The sequence below is a fragment of the Antennarius striatus genome, chromosome 7, assembly GCF_040054535.1.
Source record: "Antennarius striatus isolate MH-2024 chromosome 7, ASM4005453v1, whole genome shotgun sequence".
In the NCBI taxonomy this organism is placed as follows: domain Eukaryota; kingdom Metazoa; phylum Chordata; class Actinopteri; order Lophiiformes; family Antennariidae; genus Antennarius; species Antennarius striatus.
This window is the reverse complement of record NC_090782.1, coordinates 11,212,838-11,236,960: the sequence shown is the minus strand read 5'-3', so window position 1 is coordinate 11,236,960 and position 24,123 is coordinate 11,212,838. Positions and strand designations below refer to the sequence as shown.

The 24,123-nt window shown below is 38.2% G+C and overlaps 1 protein-coding gene across 4 annotated transcripts in view; it reads right to left on the bottom strand.

The window, feature by feature from the left end:
• The window catches only part of LOC137599164 (cyclin-dependent kinase-like 5), a 44,329-nt gene extending 21,634 nt beyond the window's left edge, over nt 1–22,695 (bottom strand). For 3 of the 4 annotated variants that reach the window (XM_068319903.1, XM_068319905.1, XM_068319904.1), the window contains exons 1-4: nt 22,566–22,695; nt 20,684–20,886; nt 18,635–18,669; nt 56–101 (exon numbers count right to left, since the gene is read on the bottom strand). In XM_068319903.1, the coding sequence (XP_068176004.1) occupies nt 56–101; nt 18,635–18,669; nt 20,684–20,747 (145 nt within the window). In that variant the 5' untranslated portion in view covers nt 20,748–20,886; nt 22,566–22,695. The remainder of the gene's footprint in view (nt 1–55; nt 102–18,634; nt 18,670–20,683; nt 20,887–22,565) is intronic. The other variant, XM_068319906.1, reaches the window with a different exon arrangement.
• Nucleotides 22,696–24,123: the final 1,428 nt, after the last annotated feature.

The following is a 24,123-nucleotide window of genomic DNA, read 5'->3' as shown; positions in this document are numbered from 1 at the left end:
ATGTATTGAGATGGTGAATGGTTTGAGAACAAGAAAACATTGATGATTGAATTACCTTCACTGTCCTTGAATTTCTTAATGGCCACAATTTCATTGGTGTCCTGCAGTAAAAACACAGAGGAGACAGGAACAAATCAATCTTTGAGTTTATTGCTCTTAATCTGAGAGGTCAAAAACAGCACCCACCTATCAACAGCAGCTATTAACAGTACTTGAAATGAAGGAAGGAAATATAAAACCTTGCTTTAAAAAAATTGAAGACCTTTTTCTTCTTTCATTAATCACTTCGTCTTTTTTCAGTATAAAATATCAATCATTTACAAAAGAGCAATGTTAAACATTTGAAAGTTTGAATGGCGTTATTTCCTTATTAGAACATGAAACTTCAATTTTTAAAGGTCCCATATTATTTGGAACCTTCATTATAAGGTCTCCACATACTGGATATATAGCGGTCAGGATGCAATTTGTCAAAAGGACGAAGAGGGGTGTTTTTTTTAGCATGAAAACATAAGCAATCAGTAAACAATCAATAAGCTATATGCGCCTAAATTACAACCAGTTGAACATTCATATTTAATACAAACTTAAAAAGACATAAGTTTCTCTGCCGGCCACAATTTGGAAGACAGCCTGATAAGAGCAGATCACAACAACATGTCTAGAGGATTTAGCCTAATGCTAACGGTCTGTAAAACGTAACATTTAGACCCCATAGATTCAGATTTCATGTCATGTCAAAATGACTCAGCAAATATAAGAAAAAGTGAACAGTTTGCTCTGATGTCAGACTTCATGTGGTCATTTCTTTTTTCCCCTTAGTGCTTCATCTTCAGTGTTTATTCCTTATTTTCTCCACATCTCTGTGAACTTTTGAGCAGGAAACAAACTCACACTGTATTTATATTCATGGAGACATTCACCAACACGGAGACTGAAGACAATTCAGGTCAGGTTGAAAGTTAGAGCAGCAATGTAGACTATTAGCTTCCTGTTAGAAAACTCTGTTTCAACCCGTCTGTTATTTCATATGATTTTAAAGTATTGATGGGGTTGTCCCCCAGTAGCAACTAGGAACTATTGGGCCTCTTGGGTATGATTGGTGCACAGGTTTATGCAGGAACCAATGTTGGCCTCTGCCTGGAAGCATTAACTGTTTTTTTAACTTTTGAACACCGAACTGAATGTTTTGCTTTCTGATGTTAACTATTAGTGGAGTAAAATGAGAAACTTAATGAAAATAAAGCAGATTAATCAAGCATAAAGGGGCGTGTCAGACTGTTGATGACCAGGTAGTGCATCAGCGTGTCATTCATGTCAGTGTGGTGGAATATCTCAGTGGTTAAAGCTTGGCTTAGCCTCTACACTTTGAGATAAAATTCATTCATCGTAAACATTAGCACATGCTACTGTTAGCCACATCCTCTCTGTGAGAGGGGCATGTCACAGACAAGGTAGGTGTTGACAGACAGAGCTCATTAGCATTTAAAGGTGCAAGAACAGATATTTTTAGTAGAGCTCATATGAGCGACTTCTAAACACGACTACGGATCAGTTTGGGGCAATATATTCAGAATACATAGATGTCTGACAGTTGTGTGCAATTGATTTTAATATGGGACATTTAGATAAAAACATTTACAGTGACCTCTGAGTTTGGGAAATGTTTAATAGACAGAGTAAAGCAGGAAATAATGAATGAAACATGACTGATATCAATGAGTCGCAGGTGGACATACACCCTACAATAGTTTGAAGCAGACTGCATTGTATCAGGGTGTCATTGATCTGCCTGCTGGTTACCAGGACAAATGGGACAGGCGCACTGGGAAGGAAAAGTACTGCAGTCACTTCCAGATAAGCATGAGTGACAAGAAATAATCAACAACACATGGTGTAAACAAAAACATTGGGAACTAATCCCCACCGGGACACCCCTCACCATCGCTGCATGAAGATCCCTGTGAGAGACGCCCCACCACTCGCCCCATTTCTCCACATGTCCTAGTTAGACCTGGTATTTCTGCCTATGGCTCAGAGCTGTGCTCCAGTTTCCCCTGTCACACAGCCAACGGCAGCCTCGCACTGCTCCAACATGGATCACACTGAACGCTGAGCCCCCCTCCCAGCACAGAGAAACGCAAGATGACTCACAGCAGGGTCAACTTCAAGAGCATCACTGTACTGAGCACATGCAAGGTACCCTGGTGATAGAAGACGATGCGCTGCTGGGTATAAATAAAAAAGCCTGTTATAGTTGTGAATGTTCACTAACACAGGGAATAAAACTAGATTAGCAACTACGGCGCCTCTCAACTCATCAGGATCAGAAGTCTTGAAAATCTTTTGTATCATGCAACCAACTTATCACTTATGTAAGCGTTCACACTGGTGCCTGGCAACCTCACAGTGATGCCAAGAGATGCTTGTCTACCATGTACCACCCAGTAACTACAACTAGTCATTTTAAATCTCTGTTCTTCACTCCGTATGTTCTTGTATTCCTCACAGACGTGAGCATGTAGCTACTCTTAATAGCCAACAAGAAGGCAGATCTGGAAGTCAAGAGCCACAAAGGGCCCACATATGTGGTCCACACAGAGGGGCCATTATGAAATGTTAAAGTCAAGAAAAAAGTAAAAATTCTCACTTCATACTCAAACCTCTGACTTCAATCTGATGGAATCATTGCACGCTTCTGCACGACTCTGCAGATGCAGCCTCATGCCCATCTCAAGTCACTTAAGAATTACTACATCAATCTTATAATAAACATAGGATTCTCTTGACATCCAAGTTGCAACAAAGGTCATAAATGTGGTAATCCTTCTATTGAAAGATTCCCTTCCACCTGACATAAACATAGTGGCACTAAAATTACAAGACGTGTTTGAAACCAAAAACAACAAAAGTCAAGGACAGCACAGAGGCACTTCAGGGACCAATCAGAGTACAGAATGGGCCACTGCCCCTCCAGTACCACCCCCTGAATCTACCTATGATTAAAATGATAAATTATCCCTATAAACAGGATATAGTGACTCATTTATAAACATCTTAAAGGAAGTCCAGTTTTTCTAATTGGCAGATTCATCTCTCTGCTGGTTGCAGGTCTCACAATTTTTGCTGAATTAGCATCTATCCAGGCTACAAAAAATCCCTTTGGACCCCGACTGTGTTGGCATGACAGACACTACAATACTATTTTATGCACTCCATGAACTGGACACTGGAACATACTGAAAACACGAAGTGAAAACAGCAGGGATCCTTTGGATGAACAAACTTGATGTATTTCACAACTTGATGTATGTCAACAACTTGATTTGATCCTAAGTGAAGGACATTCAACACCAAATAACATTTGATTTGATTCAACAACATGAAGCAGTCATCCTGAAAATATACAAGGTGAGACAAATAAAAAAAAATGTTCAAGTTTACATTTCATTTTCATTATGTGTGTCTCTTCATGTTGGATGGGTTGCTGTTGTGCTGTATCTGCCCTTAAAGATTTTTGTGCAAAAATGTTATTTTAAGCTCTTCAGGAATTCCCCTGTGGTTTATGAGGCTTATTTCTGCAGGAGAGAAACAACCGTTTACAGATTGATTTTTCCATTCAACATGCACCAATCTTCCAGGACCCAAACAGCACTGATTGACAACAAAGTTTTGCATTTCTGCCAGGTTTGGGTGTGTGAAAGGTTTTATCCAGTCCATTATAGCTAAACTTGGAGAACAATGGCCACTCAAGAAACCTGAGAAATGGCCAGAGAACACTATAGCAAATAAAAATTAATCAGTCATTCAAAAATAAATCAAAAAGCTGATAGATCTAAAATACAATCAAACAGGCTCCCTCATCACATTACCCCACATTAATTTACTTTGAGTACCTTGTGTTTAACTTAAACTTATATTAAAGCTACACATAGTTTATAACTACAAAGTAAATATGCTTCTGTTTCTTAATCCAACTACTATCACTTCTAAAATTAATACTATGAAGTAGGGCTGTCAGTTTAACGCGTTAATTATTCATTCATTCATTCATTCATCTTCCAACCCGCTTAATCCGCTGACGCAGGTCGCGGGCGCGTTAATTAGATTAATTAATTACGCTGCAAATTAAAGCGCTATAAAAATTAACGCAAAAATTAATCGTGAGTGGCAAGTCAATGCGCAAGCATTTTAAATTTGGCCCATTGAGGGACCCGTAGGCTGCAGTGACGTCACTTCCTACCTGTGCCACTAGTCAAAAGCAGGGTGACTGATAACAGAGATGGACGCGATACAGGAGAGCGAGTCAAGCCCACTCGGACCTTTGGGCGCAAAGTTTATTTATAAAAAGAACAAAGATGGGACTATCAACAAAAACGCAGGGATTTGTACCTTTTGTAAAAGTGAATTTTCAGCTCCAACCTAATGTATCATTTAAATGCAAAACCTGTAAAGGACACAGAGTTCTGTTGTCAGTTCCTATAACGTTAGCGTACCGTTTTAAAGGAAATGCCTGTTGGCATCTTGCTATTGATGCTGCCTTATTTAGAGGCATGTTATGCTATTCATTTTGAATTGCTGCATTGATTCAGCTTTAGTATTCATTTTGATTTAGAGTCTGCTTATGTGCCTTTTTGAGACTCAGCCTTATTTTATTTCTGAATTTTATTTATTTTATTTAACTGTATTTGTATTGCATTTTTGAGAAATGCACTTGGCCTAATGGGTTTGCTGTTGTGCTTGGCCTTTTTTCTTTTGAATTTCATTTATAAAGCACACTTAACCAATAAAAATGTGGATTGCAGATCTTCTCTTCTTGGTGTATTCTATTGATTAGTCATGCGCTACAATTTTGTAATGTCCTAGAATTCAAATTCTTTATTTGGGGGGTTTTAGCAGGTATGAGATTAAAATGTGATTAATTAGATTAATTAATTACAAATCCTGTAATTAATTAGATACATTTTCTTAATCTTCTGACAGCACTACTATGAAGCACCAAATTGGTAGATTGCTTTGTAAATAGTCTTATGTACAAACTGAACAGTTTACACTTTGAAAAGAGCTGATTGTGACACGACAGTAAGCTAGTCAGAACACTTTACTGTTACGCAGTCATGAGCTAAAGCTCGTAATACACTGGATTTCAAACATACAGCAATGCTACCATGACTCAACCATGTCTGCATTCACCCTTCCACAGATCTCAAATGAATTATGTAAAACAGAGCTGAAAAACGTGTCATTGTTGAGCAGAAACTCTCCTGAGTAGACAGATTAACATCAACAGTAATCAAGTTAGAGGAAAGAATTGTGTTCCGACATGGTCACCTTTGATATTCAGTTATTGTTATCTATTTTTGGGGTTTATAGCTAATGTCAATAATAAAAGTTCAAATCTGACCACTGATTGAAGGACGTGGAGACCAAAGAGGCAGTATGTTCTTCTAAATACGATTATCAACAATGTACATGTTCATAATTGTTAATAGAAAAGTAAAAATATGTCACATGTGATGCGTTACTGTTACTAAACTAAAAATGGCAGCAGAAGCACAAGCATTTTGTGACGTGTCCTCTGGTGGCAGGGTTAGCTTGGTTATTGACGAATCAGCTGACGAGAGATCCTGTTCGCCGTTCGCCATCTCATATCACATAATGGACAAATTTTTGGGACTGATTAAACTGAAACTCTGATGGTATCCAGACAGCAGTGCAGAAAACTGCACTTCTCTCTGGGGGGTTTATACTTTCATTTAAGATGCATTAGTGACCACAGCCAAACCAGGAATGCCTCTGCAGGTGTTTTCCCACTGAACATATCTGAGAAAACATTTGCATTGATGTAGATGAGGTTGGAATACATCTTCAGAGTGGAGGCAGAGAAAGATCCATTTAAAAATGCTGTAAATATCACTCCCTGGGAATAATAAAGGACATAATTAATTTCTGAATTATCTATTTTTGCTAATCTGGACAAAAGCTGCTGTCTCATGTGACATAATTACTATAGGAGGATGTATTCACAGCTGGGCTTCAGGTTTTTATTTGGTTTAAAGTTCATTCGGCTTAACTGCATCAATCAACCCATCATTAAGAACATCAATTTGGTGTTGGCTTGTTCCTACATGGAGCATAAATGATCAAACAGCCAAAATACCCTGTTAAGTCATTATTTACACTCCAAATAAGGAGATCAAACATGAACAGCTTGGACGTGACATTTGCTATTAACAGCCCAGTGGATCTGGGATGATGAACGCTGTGAGCAGTAAGCCAACACAAAGTTGAGTAGGTAGCAGGGAAACAACTTAAAACGCAACACAACAGGGCAAGTTCATGACTGTTTCATCGTTTGGAATAGACAACAATACACAACAACACACCCTGTGACAGCAATGAGCATCTCTCACACCGGGCTGCTCGATCAGCCCTTCAGTTTACCTGGTGGACGGCAGGTGATGGAACACACAATACACAGGAGACAACTGCTGTGGAGTTTAATACTGAAACAGATGTTTAATGTCATGTGCAAGTAAAACAATTTTTTTAACTTCCTTTTTTTTTTTTTTTTAACAAAAAATGCAAAAATAAGAATGTTGATCTAATATCATTCATTCATTCATTTTCAATACCCACAGCAGACAAAAGCGGCTAGAAGATGAATGAATGAACATATACAGTAAATGTACTGTAGATGTATGCTCATTTATTTTTTCATTCCAAAGTCAATCAGAACGGAACTCAGTAAAATGCACATCTCCTACAAATAGAATTAAATCCGAAAACAAAAACTTCACTACTAGATTGAATGCTGGTATGTGACAATGTTATGTACTGCTTTGTAGTATAATGTACTGATGTGTAACCAGGAACCTCTGATAAAGGCCACATCCAGGTCTTGAGATGCCATAAGAAAGGTTACATCACCAGCTGGGCTAACAATCTGTGTCGATCAAGCTTCAGAACTAGAAATATTCTTCCACTAACAGCGGACAATGACAACTTTCAGACAGGAAGATATGTCTGCTGTATGTCCCCTGTATCTCTGGCTCCTGACGGCACCACATAGACAAGTATTCCAATCAAGGTGACCTATTTAATGCTAGATGTGAGAGTCTTTTTTCCTCTGCTGTCCCAGTTTCTGTTCACTGGGCACAAAAATAACCGTTCCCTTCACAGGGGGCGGACAGACTTTATTTCCTCCACTAAGTGAGTGAGGATGTTACCGACAGCTACTCTGTTATTTAAGAGGGATAAATACTGAAGTCTATTGCATCAATTTTATTTTCTGTGCGAATAAAAAAGGCACTGGTTATACAATCTAAAAAATAAAGTTCAAGTCTTGCCACAATAAAAAACATTAAAAATTAAGCACCATTTATAATCAAGACAGGACAAACAACAGATGACTCACAGAGATGACCTAATAGATGTAATCAACACATTAATGACAATTACTTTTTGGACTGTTGTGTCGCATCTCCATTTACCAACTCAAAGTCACAGGCAACAGGAAAGCAAGCATGAAGGACTCATTTCCATCAGACAAGAGACGTCTTCTCAGTGGGCAAAGTGACAGAGAGTTGAAGGACAGATGAAATGATTGTTTATGACAGGTTACATATACCCTGACCAATAAACAACCCAATGAGTGACAACACAGCAGCTTGTGCTCATTTGAAATGAAATAAAATTAACTGGAATAAAATGAAATACACTTTGATAACCGCCATGGGGAATTTGCTAGTTTTTCACTTGTGGTTAATATATCTTGAAACATGCATATTATATATATAATATATATATATATATATATATATATATATATATATATATATATATATATATATATATATATATATATATATATATATATATATATATATATATATAATATGTATATATATATACATATATATACATATATATATATACACACATATATATATACATATGTGTGTGTGTGTGTGTGTGTGTGTGTGTGTGTGTACAGACCCCTGAGACAAACACACACACACACACACACGCACACACACACACACACACACACACACACACACACACACACACAAACACAAGGTTTGTTTGGGCCTCTAATGTATCAGAGTAGGGGTTATATACTCTGTGTGACATCAAGCAACACAGAACTGTTCAGATTGTGTAGCTTTGCCTTCAATCTTGATGAATTGTTGAGTTATGATCTTTGCTTATTTATTTGATTATTTAATTATTTTGTTTGTTATTGTTGATTTTTTTTCCTTGCCTTGCCTGAAATGAATGAATAAATGAAATGAAAAATGAAAATGAAATCTTCATCTTTTCAGGAAATATATGACCCGCTTTATGACTAATGTACAGTACACCTGTAGACGCTTCCTGTGAGTTTACAACTCAACAACACTCAAGAAGGGAATGGAGGAAAACAGTTGTTACAGTTTTTAAAGTTGAATTCTGTCTTGTTCTCGTTTGATTTACAACGGTAGTTTCTCAACAGCCCGACGCCTCTGTTGTCCGGCTTGGTTCCTCAGAATTCACATGTTTTCAGTGGGGATAGAGCTGAGCTGCAACAGTACCAACAGTACCAGTCTAGTTCCTGCACTTCTTCTGGTGTAAGGCAGCAGAGATGGAGTAAATGTTTCTTCTAAACCTGTTTGTACTTTCCAGGATTGATGGAGCCTCCGATGTCATAGTTGGTCATGGGCTCAAACACTAATATACATCACTGATGATATTTTACTTTGTGCAGGAAACAATTTGGATAGTCGTTTTCCTCTTGAGCGCAGAGAACGAAATCAGGTCCAGAGAATTCAAGACTGCTTCTGGTTGTTGATAAATGACTTTTGACAAACTGTTTATGGACGATGGTTTTCCAAACTCACAGGCTACATCCTGATACTACCACCTGTTTCATATGAACCGTGCTACTTGTGGAATTGTCCAATCAGCTGTGCTTGAGCATTTCACAACTGATTCAATGCCATTATTGTTCCTAACTAAACCATTTAGGGGATGTTTGAATAATAAGAAATTCAAAATGAGCACACTACAAAAATTATTTTAGGGGATTTTACCTGTCTTGGAAAAAAAACGGGAAATATTGACATAAAACACAGGATATAACATCTTAATGAGACTTAATAAAAGAGGACTCCTCTCACTAGCTTTACATTTACTTTTACAGACATGAGAGTGACATCAATATGATGTAATCCCCAGCAAGAAAGCAAGAATGATCAGACTTTTCACTCCAGTGACAAATCAAGTCGCTACTTGAGCTACCTGTACTATAGGTGAAACAATGCTGTTACAACGCTGAGGTAACACATAGGACTATAATTTCATGTATGACTAATATTGGCCAAACTGGTCGTCCAGGCACCCACTGAATCATTATATTTGGCACATAAGACGTGAGAGGAAAGAACACACACATTATTCCACATTGACCTCATTAGTAAACTACTTTAAACACCATTGAGATAGCTTTTGGTGAGTTAGTGGGCTGTAGCTACTGTAAGCAGCACACACGCCTGGGCTGGTTCTACATGCTGCGTCCCCATTGGCTGAATGTGTTGGCAAAGAATGGCTCCATGTTGGCATTTGTCTTCAGCACTCTGGGGTTCTGTGATCCTAAATCATGCCAGGAAAATTGTCCCCTGTGCCATGTGGGAAGTGCCAAGACCCTTCAACAACAGAAGCACACATTGTGCATGTGGAGCCCTCTTGCCATGAGCCACATATGTTCTCCCTCACATGCTATTAATAGGTGATGTGATCATGAGACGTTCAAGAGAACACATGATATATGATCTCAACTCATCAAGATATGTACAATTAATGACAGCTCAGAGTTATGAAGTGAGAGAACTGATTTACTGATTTACTTAGTCAGTTTCGCCTCACATGTGTCAACTAACGCACACACATGGGTGTGGACAGGCGACTACTTACCATCAATTCCTGCTGATGTTGTTCAATTTGATATTTTTGCAAACGTCACATTATCTTCTGTTAACAAGCCAGCTTCCTCTTCACCCACACGATTGTTAAACAGTAACGTGACGTTGATTTGCTTCAGCTTTGTGACAGCTTCAGTATCCAAAATCATGAAAGTTTCTTGTCTTCAATGTCAAAGAATAAAATGTATGCAGTGATGAATCATGGACCGAGCTGTAGTACATACCTAATATATACATGTATCTCCCCAGCCAATCACGGTGCTCTACATATATACGTGTGTGTGTGTGTGTGTGTGTGTGTGTGTGTGTGTGTGTGTGTGTGTGTCTGTGTGTGTGTATGTATACGTGTGTGCGCACACACACACACACACACACACACACACACATTAGATATTAGATAGATATGGATTGATGGACGGGTGGGTAGACAGAAAGACGGGCAGACAGACAGACAGACAGACAGACAGACAGACAGACAGATGCTGTTTAACAGATCTCGATTCCTCTTAGATTTTCAGCTAACAAATAATTGAAACTTTTTTCCACTGAAATTCACTTTTTAAAATAAAGTAAATGTAAACACAAACAGTTCCACATCGTCTGAATACCAGACATACTCACAGCTTTGTGTTTACACCTGCTGTTTCTGTCAACCACAAAGGGATGTATACAGTATAATGTTACGTGCAGGGTGTCAAGCAGCTGATTGGGAAAGGAGGTGGCAGGTTTGTACTGTCAACAAAAACAAAGAGGTGTATGTTTTTTCCCCCCCAAAAAAAGTGCGGGCGGTCATCTTTCCACAGCTTTAAGGAGATGATGAATCCTTACATACGCCTGGAGATTCCTTTAAGGTAAATTTGTGTAAACATTGACTTCCTGATCATTTGTAGGGGCTTACATGTCATCTCGAGCTTTACATCAGTATTCTTGACATCTCTACCCTGTTGGCAGACACTTTCCCATGATGCAGCTTCCTTGAAGGACTGTATTAGCCCTTACGGTATGTGAATCTGGTAAAGATCCAATCATTCTAGGTATTCAGAACACCTCTCCAGCCAGGGCCAGGGCTTTCATGGAGAATCCTACTTCTTTAACAGTTATAAAAGAGAAAAAAAATAGAAAAAATTCAGTGCTTTGAATCTAAACCTGAGTCACTTCAGAACCTTGACGCTGTCAATGTTTCACCTCTGACTGCTGAAACCATTTCATGGGATAACAAACACATCCAGGGTAAGCGTGTGTGTTCTGCCCATACCTGAGACATGCTTAAATAAATAGGAACCACAGTCATGTTTACACTCCACACTTAGATACCTCTGCATGTTAGGATGCTGATAGACCAACAGCTATAGAGAAAGCTTTGACTTGAATTTAAGTTAAGGACATTATAAACTTAGATGAAGGGTGACATTTAGAAAAGGTCACAAAGCTGAGCAGCAGGACTTACAGCAGTCTATCAAAGAAACGGTGATAACAGGAGTACGGGTTTATTAAATTAAAAGAAAGAAAATAAACTGAATAGATTCCACTTTCTGTTACAATCAATTCCACAGTGTTGTTTAAGCAGAACTGTGCAGCAGATTGTGCAGCAGGTTAATATTAAATGTTTCACAAACTCAACACTCAGCCACTCCTGCACTGTGAAACATTATACATAATTACTAATACTGTCCCTATTTAAAACAGAATGCTTTTCCTTTGACATCACTACGACACATGGATAATATGAACCCAGGTTTCTAGTTTCATTCCAGAAATATTTGCTGGGTCAACAGAGAACTGATTATCTGGCTCTACCATATGCAAACACGCGAGTCAATGATCTCATGGTCAGACTGGAGCAAAAGGGTTACGACTCTCCACCCTGATACTCCCAGCGAATTAACAACGGAAAGATCAGCATCACAGTACAAACAATCTTATTTCACCATGTTAATAGTGTTATTTAGAACTGATCAGAATACAGCAAAGGCTGATGAGAAAGCGATGTTTCAAAACTATTTGCATGACATGGACAGCTGGGGGTGGGGTGCACTGATTCAATCCTTCATGAGATGAACATGTGTAGAAAACTTCATGACAAGCCATCCCAGAGGCACTGATAACTTAAAAACTGTGTGTTTAATCTCACGATGGGCCAAAAGAAAAGTCAGACAATCAACAAAGTCAGCCCTGTTCATCTGCAGGGATTTTATTTTTGAAATGCTGAGTTAGCTTTAACATTTAAAAACAAGTGCATATTACCTCATTACCATATCCTCATTGATGCTCTGCTAGTATGATTAAGTTCAGGGAAAAAAGAATGTTAATCATCGTAAAATGAATTATGAAGCACGATTCACCTTGCTCCTCACTGAGGAGAACGATACCTGGAACATCTTTGAGTTTCAGCTGGCAAAAACTGAAAATGCAGCAACCCAGAACCTGTGCCACTAATTTCCTGCATTATACCACAATAAAACTCAACATTCCTATTAAATAGAGGGAAAAGAAGAATTTCTGAAGCCAAGCATGTTCATTTGTTAATCTGTTTGCAAGGAAAAGGTACTAACAAAAACCTACAAGGTAAAGCATCTGTGGAACTTTAGGAAAGCAGCATCCAGTCATACATTCTGTACGAACCGTGACCACATTCTATATGTCGTATTAGTTCTTACACTCTGCTGTACATCCTTGGAAGGGCCTCCATATATCATGACTAATAAATGAAAAGCAATTTGTGAGAGTAGAAAGAATAGGTTTGTGACATCATTATGATCATCATTATGATGTCTTGAACTGAGGTCCTTTAATCACACCCAGCAGCTAGCATACGGCCTTTACTCACTGATGTTCTGCTGCATGCAGTTCTGATTCCAAAGAAATCGGGATGCTGACCCAAATACCATTTTTGAGGCTTTGAGGTTTCATGAAGAATTACCTGCAAATAGTCAGAGCTTAAGCTGTGCACACAGAGCACAAAGGCTCCCTGGCTGTTCTTTATGTGTGCAGGGTTTGGGACTTAACGCACTTCTTTATCAGTCCTCTGACTCGTACAGTGTCGCTGATGAAAGGTCTTCTTTCAAAAGCTGATCTGAAGGTGGATTACCATGGCAATGGAGGAAGACAGTGGTGGTCCTAGAATCTGGAGGGCCCACGAAAACAGGTAGAATGATATCTGACCTGAATGAGCCCTATTTGGGGTAGATAGTTTCATCTTTACATTTTTTTTTAATGTCCAGCATATTAAAAATGAAACATTAAATATCTAGAATAAACTGTAAGTCCAAACGCATTGTCCAGAAGGAAGTCATTGTGTAAAGTTTTTGTTTTTTCAGGAATCATGGACACATGCGACGTTTGTGCGGTAAAATTTGGAAGCAAATATGTATATGAAGAAAAAACTTGCTGGAAGAAAAAATATGTTAATTATCCACCTCACTTATCTGCTCACTCTGTTTAGGTTACCATCGAGGCAAAAAACTATAAACTACGTATATTTCTACATGCAATTTAAAACGCTTTGAAATTATGTTCTTCACACAAAGCCCAGCCGATCACTAAGGCCTTTTAGATCCATGTTCACATGTTGTAAACCACATGTGGTGATATGAATGCAGTTTGTACATTCATAAGGTTGTTTGGAAATCCATGGAGGCATACTTGTATTTTCACCCTTCCTATATCAGTCCCCAGCTCATTCTTGGCTCTAATTATTCCTGTTAAAAGCATTGTATAAGGCAAATCTGAGGGGCGTGTCGCTGGTGAAATAAGTATGTGCTGTAAGCGCGAGCAGCTGCAACTGAGCAGCAGTGCTTGTCACACACAAATACAGCCATTTTCTCTGGCCGGCACACTTCCATGCCCAGTCAGCCCCATTAAAGCCTTAGGAAGCTTACGTTGAAATGTTTGTGTCCTTGTATGTGTGTGTTTGACTGTGTGCTTATGTCTGTGTGTAAGCACACATAATTATGCAGCATGGATCTGTGTGTTAGCCCTTGAAAAAACATGTCGCTTCATTCACAATAACAATACAATATTATCCGGATGGCGTCGGTCCCCATTGATCCGCAGCTACAGAATTCATCCTACTTCTCAAGGTAGATATGATAAAATTACATCAGAACACACCAGGTCTAAAGCAGAGCAGCAAAGTGTCAAACATCAAGAGGATTTGCTGCACGCAGGAGCAACAATGAGCTGTAATAAGAGACATTCTAAATTAGCATGAAGTCAAACACTTCCCAGCAAATACTCTTTAAATCTTTTTCAAGTGCATTGCCATTACAGGCAATATAATAGTATCTGTATGCTTTGTGTATTGTTGAGTACCCAATACCTACGAGAGTCATTAGCATGGTAAAACTGTCTGAGATCAAGAATGGTGACTGTTCCCCGGTTACAATGATTGTTTCACGTGGCTTATATATATATATATACTGTATTAGACAGTAGCAAATAAATGAATGACTGATCATTCTTTTCTAGAGTGCAGATGACTTGCAAATAGTTCTTGTAGAACTCTTTTGATCGCTGTGATTTTTAAATTCTTTTGCGTTGCAAAATTATTCAAAGGTGCATAAACATATTTTTTGTGACTTCACGGCAAAATAATTGCAATAAGTTGAATGTATGGACCTACCATGTTATAATATCGTTGTTTGACATAACTTTTGAGTTGCTAAAAGCTGCATTTTACTAGCTTTATCATGAAAGCATTTAGTGTAAACAGCTGCTGCTCATGATTCTATTAATTAATCAGATAGTTCTGAAACAAGTGATAAAGAGGGACTCCTTTCACCCTACATGCAGCAAATCTGTCAAGTTAAAAAGATAATACTGAGTTTGCAATCCAGTGTTGCTCAACTTCACATATCTGATGCTCACAGCTTCAGAAATAAAAGTAATTTGTCAATAAACAATGCCACAACAACTGAACAGTATATACTGTGTATAATTCTATGACTGGCAGCACAAATGCACTGTGGACATAAAGACGATACAGAGTTTATTCTGTAAAAAAAACCTGCCTTTAAACCCGAAATACAGGCTAAAACATCACGGGGAACAAATATTTGCAATTATGGTAATGATGACAGATTTTTGCACAAATAAACACGGTGAAGACAGTACTACAGTCAAACCAATAGCCTCCATCTGTTGTGTAGACCTAACAGAGGCCTATTGATGTCAGTTCCGTAACATAAAATGGAGACACTGGTATTTGCAGCTTCATAGGCCTGGGATCAATCAATGTGAATAGCAGAGCCCCGTAACTCCATCCTGTTATTTTGGCTTAGATCGTGGCTTTTTACTTTCAGTGCCCAGCCAGGTTGTCTTCTGGGATTCTCACACTTAAGCTACGTGGCTAACGGATGCCTCAGGTAAGGTTCTTTCTGCAGTGAACTGTGACATGATGGCGGCTGCACAGCGACAGTAACACAAGTTAAACAAGGACTTTGATGAAGGCTCAGAAATGGTTTGTCTGTTTCCTGCAGAGCTTAATATGTAGGAGGCAGTTTGTCTCATTCAAGCTGGATTGCTGTCAATTCCTGGCACAGCCTCTTCCTTAAATGGACTGAGATGACAAGGTTATTACTGCAGTGTGGGTCGTCTGCTTTTCATAGTACTCATTTATTTTTTATTTTTTTGCTGTGGTTCCTTCATTGTTATACAAAAATAACAATTACTTCAAGAGCCTATTTTACATGACTGTGGCAGAGTAACTAAAGAATTTAATTTAACAAATTTGCCACCAATCAAAGCAGAGTTTTCTCATTGTTGAAATCAGCTGGGAGGCAAAGGTTTTTTGTTACCGAAGGCATTACAGTGTTTCAAACACAATTCAGTAAAGTCAAACGGACTGGACAGGTGCTTGAAATACACATTCTTCAGGTGACCTTGACGAGGTGTTTGTGTCTGGTATTCTCTAGACTTCTAGGTTCCTCACAAATTTCCCCACTGTGGGACAATAAAGGATTATTATTATTATTATTATTCTTAACCTCTGCCAGACAGAAACCTGATATCAGCATGCAGCGACTAACACCAAATAATATCATTAATGCTCATTCTTATACGTGGTTAAGGGTCTTCTTCAACACAATCACAGAGGACACTCCAATCCCATCTTTAAAGGAAATGTGAAAAATAAGAACATAGTCTCAGGCTCCATGTATATTTTCTTACTTACAATAATGAGTTTAGGACACCAACATCTTTCCAAACTCAAGGTATACTCTCTCTCAAATATGCTCCATCTTGCTTGCCTGCTAACACAACCTTTCACACAAATCGAGTTGAACTATTCTCATCAGTGAGTCAAATCCATCCAATAGCAAAGCAGCACACCATCATTATCAACCAATCATTGTAATGCTGTGTATTTAAATAGGACTCTCTCCATTGATTTAGTTATTTTACGCTGCTGTGTTGGAACCTAACACCACAAACACCCAGTGTTCAAGATTCTCCGACATCATTCATCAGTTTCACAGGGTCGTCAGCCACCACCACAAGTGTCTTGATCTAAATGTATAGATATGCCTTGTTTCTCTGGACTGGTGCTCTTTGATATCAACCTCCCTCAAGGCCCAAACACCTTCTGACATAATAAGTATCATATATCTGTGATGGAGTGTATTTTCTCTACTTCAACCACAAGTTCCTCCTGACTGAAATAAACAGATGACAAATAAGGTCATCTGGAGGTACCACCTGCAGTGCTGATAAAATTCAACAATCGTAAACTCAAAATTGCTCTTCTGAAAGAATGCTTCAAACTGAAAGGAAAAAAATGTCTACATTAATGAAAATCACTAAAAAGAATGCTGATATCGCTATAAAACCTCGACGACTGAAGAAGAATGGGTTGATTGACAACACCTAGACGAACAACTGCAGGATCTTCATCAGAACAAAGGGGCTTTCTCCAGAGCAGATGAAAACAATGGTGATCAGGAGTGCAGAGGAGTTGGTGAAATATGAGCAATAAAGATGGACAAGAATTGTTACTACACCAAAGATCAGCACAACAGAGTCACTTTAATATTGGGACCTCTACAATTTTAGACATGTCAAGTATTGCATGGAACAGTTGAAAAAAAATCACCATCGTCATGTCAGAAACATGGATTAACGAACAAAAAAACAAAAACAAAAAAAACAAACCATGGATTTGTGATATCATGGGATAACATAAAATTTGACAATTTAAAGAGCATGTTGATATCTTTTGACAATATAATACCATGTGAAACTGTTAAAGTGTCTGCAACAAACTGGTTAATTCTTGTATAAACACTGTCTGCTGAAAGAGGTTAATATGATCATTATAGTCTTGTGGAGAACACTGGCAAGGTCAACTTCTAGTTTTGACTATCTATGATGTTGACTATCTATGAACCTTGTGTTCCTCGGAAGAATGTAAACATGCTTATACTCTAGATAGGTAGGTAGGTAGGTAGGTAGGTAGGTAGATAGGTAGATAGATAGATAGATAGATAGATAGATAGATAGATAGATAGATAGATAGATAGATAGATAGATAGATAGATAGATAGATAGATAGATAGATAGATAGATAGATAGATAGATAGATAGATAGATAGATAGATAGAGAGATAGATAGATAGATAGATAGATAGATAGATAGATAGATAGATAGATAGATAGATAGATAGATAGATAGATAGATAGATAGATAGATAGATAGATAGATAGATAGATAGATAGATAGATAGATAGATAGATAGATAGATAGATACAGTATACTTTAATAATACCAAGGGAAATTCGGGGTGACATCTGCTCAAAGAGATACAAGTAAATAATAAATACACATAACAGTGACGAAATTGACACAGACAAAGATGTCGCATAAGTTACATGATTAACATAATGACATAATTATACAACAGAAAAACAGAAGAACCTAACGTAAAAAGGAAGTGTAGGAACATGAAAGAAGCGTGAGAAGAAAGGATGGATGAACCGGGCTGTTACCCAAGCAGTAAACCAACACAAAGGGTAAAAGGCTAATATCTGGAAGTGGATAAGGGTATGAACGTCTGTCAAAATTCAATGTATGAAATGGTTGAAAACTTTTAATGTCTGAGTTTGTTGATTACATATTGTAATGAGAGATTTTTGTCGATTCTGGGGGACGGGAATTTCACAAGCCTATTGGCTTCTACCCGTCTGCCCCTTTTTTCGGATGTTGTTGTTGATGTTGTAAGTGTGACAAGGGTGTGAAGTCTGTTATATTAACATGTCTGAAAAAAGTAAACTTATATAATATATATAATATATTATATTAATATATATTAATATATAATAATAATAATAATAATAATAATAATAATAATAATAATAATAATAATAATAATAATAATAATAATAATAATAATAATAATAAGGTATTCCAATTTCCAGCCACAATATTTGACTGCGGCATTAACTGATTGTTGGTTTGGTCTTTCCATGGGTTTTACTGACAGGATGAAAAATACAGATATTCACCAGATGTATCCTTTATGATGTTGATTAAGGAAGACAGTTGGAAAATGTTTACAGTGAAATGCTCATGATAAGATAAAATCTGGACAACAACTAATGGCTGAAATGGTTTGACCAAAAAGACCGATAAATAACAAGAGACTGAGATGATTATAGGAAAACTCATCAGATCTTACCTTGTGTCTGCACTTTAAAACAACACCATAAGCTCCTAAAAAAAGAGAATGTGTTCAAATTAAATCAATCACATCCATTTTCATGATGTATTGAAAGTACTTGTGTACAATAGACATTTAATTTTACGTCCTGTATAATGACACTGGTCAAACACATAATAAACAAAAATAAGGCCAGAAATCAGATGATTTGAAATGAACATTTCCTTTGTGATCTATAATCATTACTGAATCACAACTAGCTCAATTCAGAGTTTCTCCCTGACACATGAAGTGAGGTATCTAACACAAAATGATGCATTTCCGCAGAGTGAGCTGTGTGTCTTCTTTCTTCACATGTGTTGATTTGAATTAAGAAACAAACCCCCCTACTATAACAGGACAGGTGGCTGAGGAAGTAGGACACAAGTATTGGCAAGCTACAGTAGATGTGATGTTATCAACCCTGGCAGTCACACATACACATCCCCTGGGGGTTCAACAGGAATTCTTGGCATATGACAAACGGCTTCTTCCCAAACATATCAATGGTGCAAGAAGTCTTCAAGAGGCTGCTCAGATACATTCATAGGCTTTTAAATGCAAAGAATATTTATGTATATTAGCTTCTTATCCCTCTTATTGAGGGATAGAATTGGTTGGACCATCTTTTGACTCCAATGGCGTTATAAAGGAAGAGACCGGCAAGTCGTGTTAAATCAGCTATGATGGCAATTAAGAACATTTTTTTTCATTGGTTCTAAAAGGCTATGAAAAAAAAACATGACAGTATTTCCACACTATAAGGCACACTGGACTATAAGGCGCACCTTCAATGAATGGCCTATTTTAAAACTTTCTTCATATATAAGGCATACTGGATTAGAGGGCGCACTGTGGGTTTTTGAGAAAATTAAAGGCTTTTAGCTTATAGTGCGGAAAATACTGTACATGAGGACACTTAAATGAATTTGTCCCGAAGAGTATATCTTAGTACAAAGCTTCAAATCACGTGAGCACTGGCAATTTAAAACAAGAGACAGACAGGCAGACAAAACTAAATCCCTTGTCATTTTATGATGTCAGTGGGATGATAAATTGTCTTTCCATGAGGATACATCAAAACGCATTGAATGCTTTAACCATTTTAAAATGATTTAATAACAATAAAAATACACAATAAGCTGACAGAATTGAAAGTTTAATTAACAAAATTTAATTCACCAAAAGTTATCAAATATGTCCCAATTATGCGATGACCACATACCATAAAACAACATGAACAGACCATTCATTTTGCCCCTCAGATAAGATACTAGATGTTATTGTGGAAGATTCCATGTATTTTTAATTATTATGGTCAGGATGCATGTTGGGCTCAGCTCTACAGCAAAATCCACTGACCTCATGAGCACTGAAGAACACTTTGGAGTGTACTGCGCCTTGTGCTGACAAACTCTTGCAGCTTCCAGACTGACTCATCTTTGGACAGACACTCAGCCTTCAAAGCCAACACAAAAATCCCTCTGTCTTCTAGAGCCTCATCATACACTCCATAGAAACCTCTAGGATGTGGGAGTACAAGTGTGAAAAGTAGGACAAGCGGGTGGCCTCACCTCAGGGCCACTTAGGAGAAAAGAGAAGCCGTGAGGAGCGTGTGGAGAGAATTTAAAGACTAACCACTCAATCCTATTGCTCTTAACAAATCACCTTTCACCTCTACAAAAACATGGGTATGAATTCAGTTTCTAGTACAGTGACTAGATTCAATCTTTCCATCTTCAATTTGTTCTTCATTAATAAACACATAAAAACTGTCCTTGACCTTACAGAGTTGTTTGATCGCGAACAGCAGACCAGGCTTTTAACAGTCATGTTCCAAAAGCAAATTGGATGCAGGCAATCAAATAATTGCTCACTTAAAAGCCCTACAACCAATCTGTGAGTGAACTACCTCACATGAGGCCGCAGCTGACGACTGCACTGGATTCATAGTCGAGGAAACGTGCTCTGTCTTCTTGTGTGTTTGACATGAATGCATTTTGTAGTGCCATTAAACGCAACACTCACCTTCACCCACAATTCCAAGGACTTCAAATTTATTCATTACATCACCGATGTCAGGGATCTTCATGAAGTCAAACGGTATGGAGCGTGAGGTGTAGGGAGCTCAGGGACAGGACAGCGTGCGGCGGCCGGCTGTTGGCTCCAGAGGGTCATGCTCCAGTTGTACGCCATTATATCCAACACATTCTTCAGAGGCTTCCTTTGACCTGCACAATCACACATCAAATAATAAATATTTATATTTACCAAGAAATTTTAAGGGATGTTTTTCAGAAATATTAAGTTATGTCTATTTACTTGAATTAATTACAAGATTAAAATAGAAGCAGAAGTTCAGAAAAATTGGACGTAAAAAGTGTATTTAGATACTTGCACACCAGCTCTGTCCTCATGTCCCAAACTCGACACCTCTGATTTATTACCCAGCTTCCTATTAAATATTTGAGGTCCCACTTAAAATAATCTTGATGACATCAGGCTTAAAAAAAAAAAGCATCCCTCCCTTCTCCCTTCTGGGCAAGCAATGATGAAAAAACAGACATTAATGTGTCAAATGACTGGAGCACAAGTTAACATTTAGGTGTTATGTTTCAGACAAAAATTCAAAAGCTATTATTAACAGCTCGTAAACATTCCTTGTTGAATTCCTACCTTTTTTGGAGCGAAACGGGCAAACCTAATCTCTGAATGTGATCACGTCCTCTGGTATCCACACACTGTTTACTCTCATGAAATCAGATAAGATTCCTGCCAGCAGGGCTTACAGCACATATCCTACTCTCACTCCCAGTCTCCTACAGGTCTGTGGGCACAGGAGCTATTCATCAGTATGCAAAACCTCAGCACTAAAATAAACTGTCTCCCACAACACTAAACACAGCTATGCGCTCTATTACTCCCATATCTTACTCAGCTGAACACCAGCAACACAGATAAACTGACAGCAACTATAAGTAAACTTGATGAAGACGGATGGCGTCAGAGGAAATGTTTCTGCTCATCTCTCCTTTCAAAACACCAGTGTGCTGCCTGCTACATTTCACAGCCTGTGTTTAACGGCATGCAGCCTATTGTTTTCCAGGGCAGATTTCAGCCGACAACTCTCCAGGCCCGCAGATAGAAGGCTAATATGATGAGGAATGCACTGGGTATGGCTGTGGATCATGTATTTAATCTCTATCAACAGAATGACTCATGCGTGGTAATGGACTAGAGTCTGTGGAATTCAAATACAGGACCCTTAAACCTCCTCATATGATCACTGCACTCTTACCTTTACCAGAATTAAGGTTCCTGATCTTTATAATTAGACAAGGTGGGAAGAATTCAAGTAAAATAAAGGATCCAGTTTAGAACATCACTGTCATTTGAGATCATTTGACAACATTATAGAAAATCAGAACAGCAACAACCAGTGTACACTCACACTGATGGTGAAGAAAATAATGTGTGTTGCATGTGAGTGTGTGTGACTGAATGTGTGTGTGAGCTACCACTGCCCACAGAATCCACGCAGATTCCACATTTTCGATGCAGAGCAGCAATAAATCCAACAAGTCACACACACACACACGCACACACACACACACACACACACACACACACACACACACACACACACACACACACACACACACAGGGATACACTAGAAACAACTTGGTACCAGACGTGACAACATCTCCATCCAGCCCACAGTGGACTCTGGCCAGCTGGGTTATAATGAAGTTAGTGCTGCTGCCTTCACTGTGCCCTTAATTCACAAAACATGCAAAAAACGCCAATTTAGCCAAAAACAAAAATCACGTTGCCTTTCCGTGAGGCTCGGAAAAGATCAACGCAGAGCTTAAAATCTTATTTTTTATCACGAAAAACCAAGGTACTCACTCAGTCAGAGTTTGGGGGTAAACGAAGGACCTGAGCCGATAAATCCACCCACCAGCGGAGATATTTTCATTGCAGCAGGCATCTACAGCCACTGGATCGTGCGTTTGACAAGCTGCAAGCAGATCGCCAGGCAACAGTTTGAGGGACGTGACAACTACCAATGGGAACTCTCAAGTTGTTTATTTTTTTTATTTGAACGCCCCCTCCGGAGGACCAATCAGAGGGCCGAACGGCATCAAGAGGCGGAAACTGTGTTACGATATGACGCTACTTCGCATGAGGCTGAACATAATGACATGCTTACTAATTTCTCAATTACATAATTTAGAATTTTGTACTCATTGTATTTAAAATAATTTATCCAGAGGGCATTCCTTATTGCAGGAGAAGCTCTTTGTTATAAAAGTGTTATAAAGCAGCATAATTCATTAACACAGCAAACACTTGAAATTATCTTGGTGGGGCAATAACTAACAAATCCCACTTCACTATTTTCTACAAATTGCTGTATAGAGTTTATGTAATAGTTTTTACGTTATTTTGTTTTGTTTTTCATATTTTTGCATTATGCTTAGAGGAATATTGTAATGGTTACTCTATGGAAAGTTGCCCTTTCAAGTTTCCCATGGCAACAAATGAATGTGTCTAAATCTGTGTGTGATACATCTTGGAAGGGGAGTGATTATTGTTCTGCATAAATGCTAAGGAGAACCTCCGATCATCTTGAAGATATTTAGCAATGAAAATGTATGGATCTGTGGAACAATCTAAATATATAAAGGGCATAGCTATTGACGTTAATATAATGTAAAAGTTGTCAATGAAGAAATGTGTTATTTGCAAAATCATTCCGCCTGAATTTTTTTACAATATTTATTATTAAAATATGCTATTTATTGACTTTAAAAAACTAAATCAATCAAGAACATCTTAGCCAGGTCAATATATCAGACATTGTGAATGTTTCCCCCCCCAAACAAAGCAGAAACGATGCTTTTCCTGACTATGATGTGATTCATATCCAGACAATGGCGTCCAGCAGTGCTATTGATGAACTGCCTGCTCCTCACTAACAAAGACCTCTAGCTAAGCAATATTCTGGATTTATGAAGCAATCACCTTTATTCATTCTTGGTCTTTTGGAACATCCAATGACTTTATCTTCCTCCCAGGTGGTGAAACGATTTCTTCATCTTACCTTCCACACACTGCAAATTTCCAGTGAGGAAGCAAAGCAGCCCCAGAGCATCACTGAGACACTGGTCATGTTTCATTCTGGGTAGAGTTCCGTTCAGAATCAGCTTCATTCTTTCCCCTTTGGACACACCACTGACACACAGGACGCATCACAGTTTTGCACCACAAAACAAAATCTATCTGGTTGCTTGTGACTTTTAGAGCTGACTTTCCTTATCGTTTAGGATCAGTGGTGTTTTACGTCTACGCCTTTGGGGATAGATATGTTAACAGAAAAAAAACAAGACTGAAGGCAGAGTTTTTAACCAAACTACATCAATAACAACAATGATGATGATGAAATTTGAGGCACTGAATATAT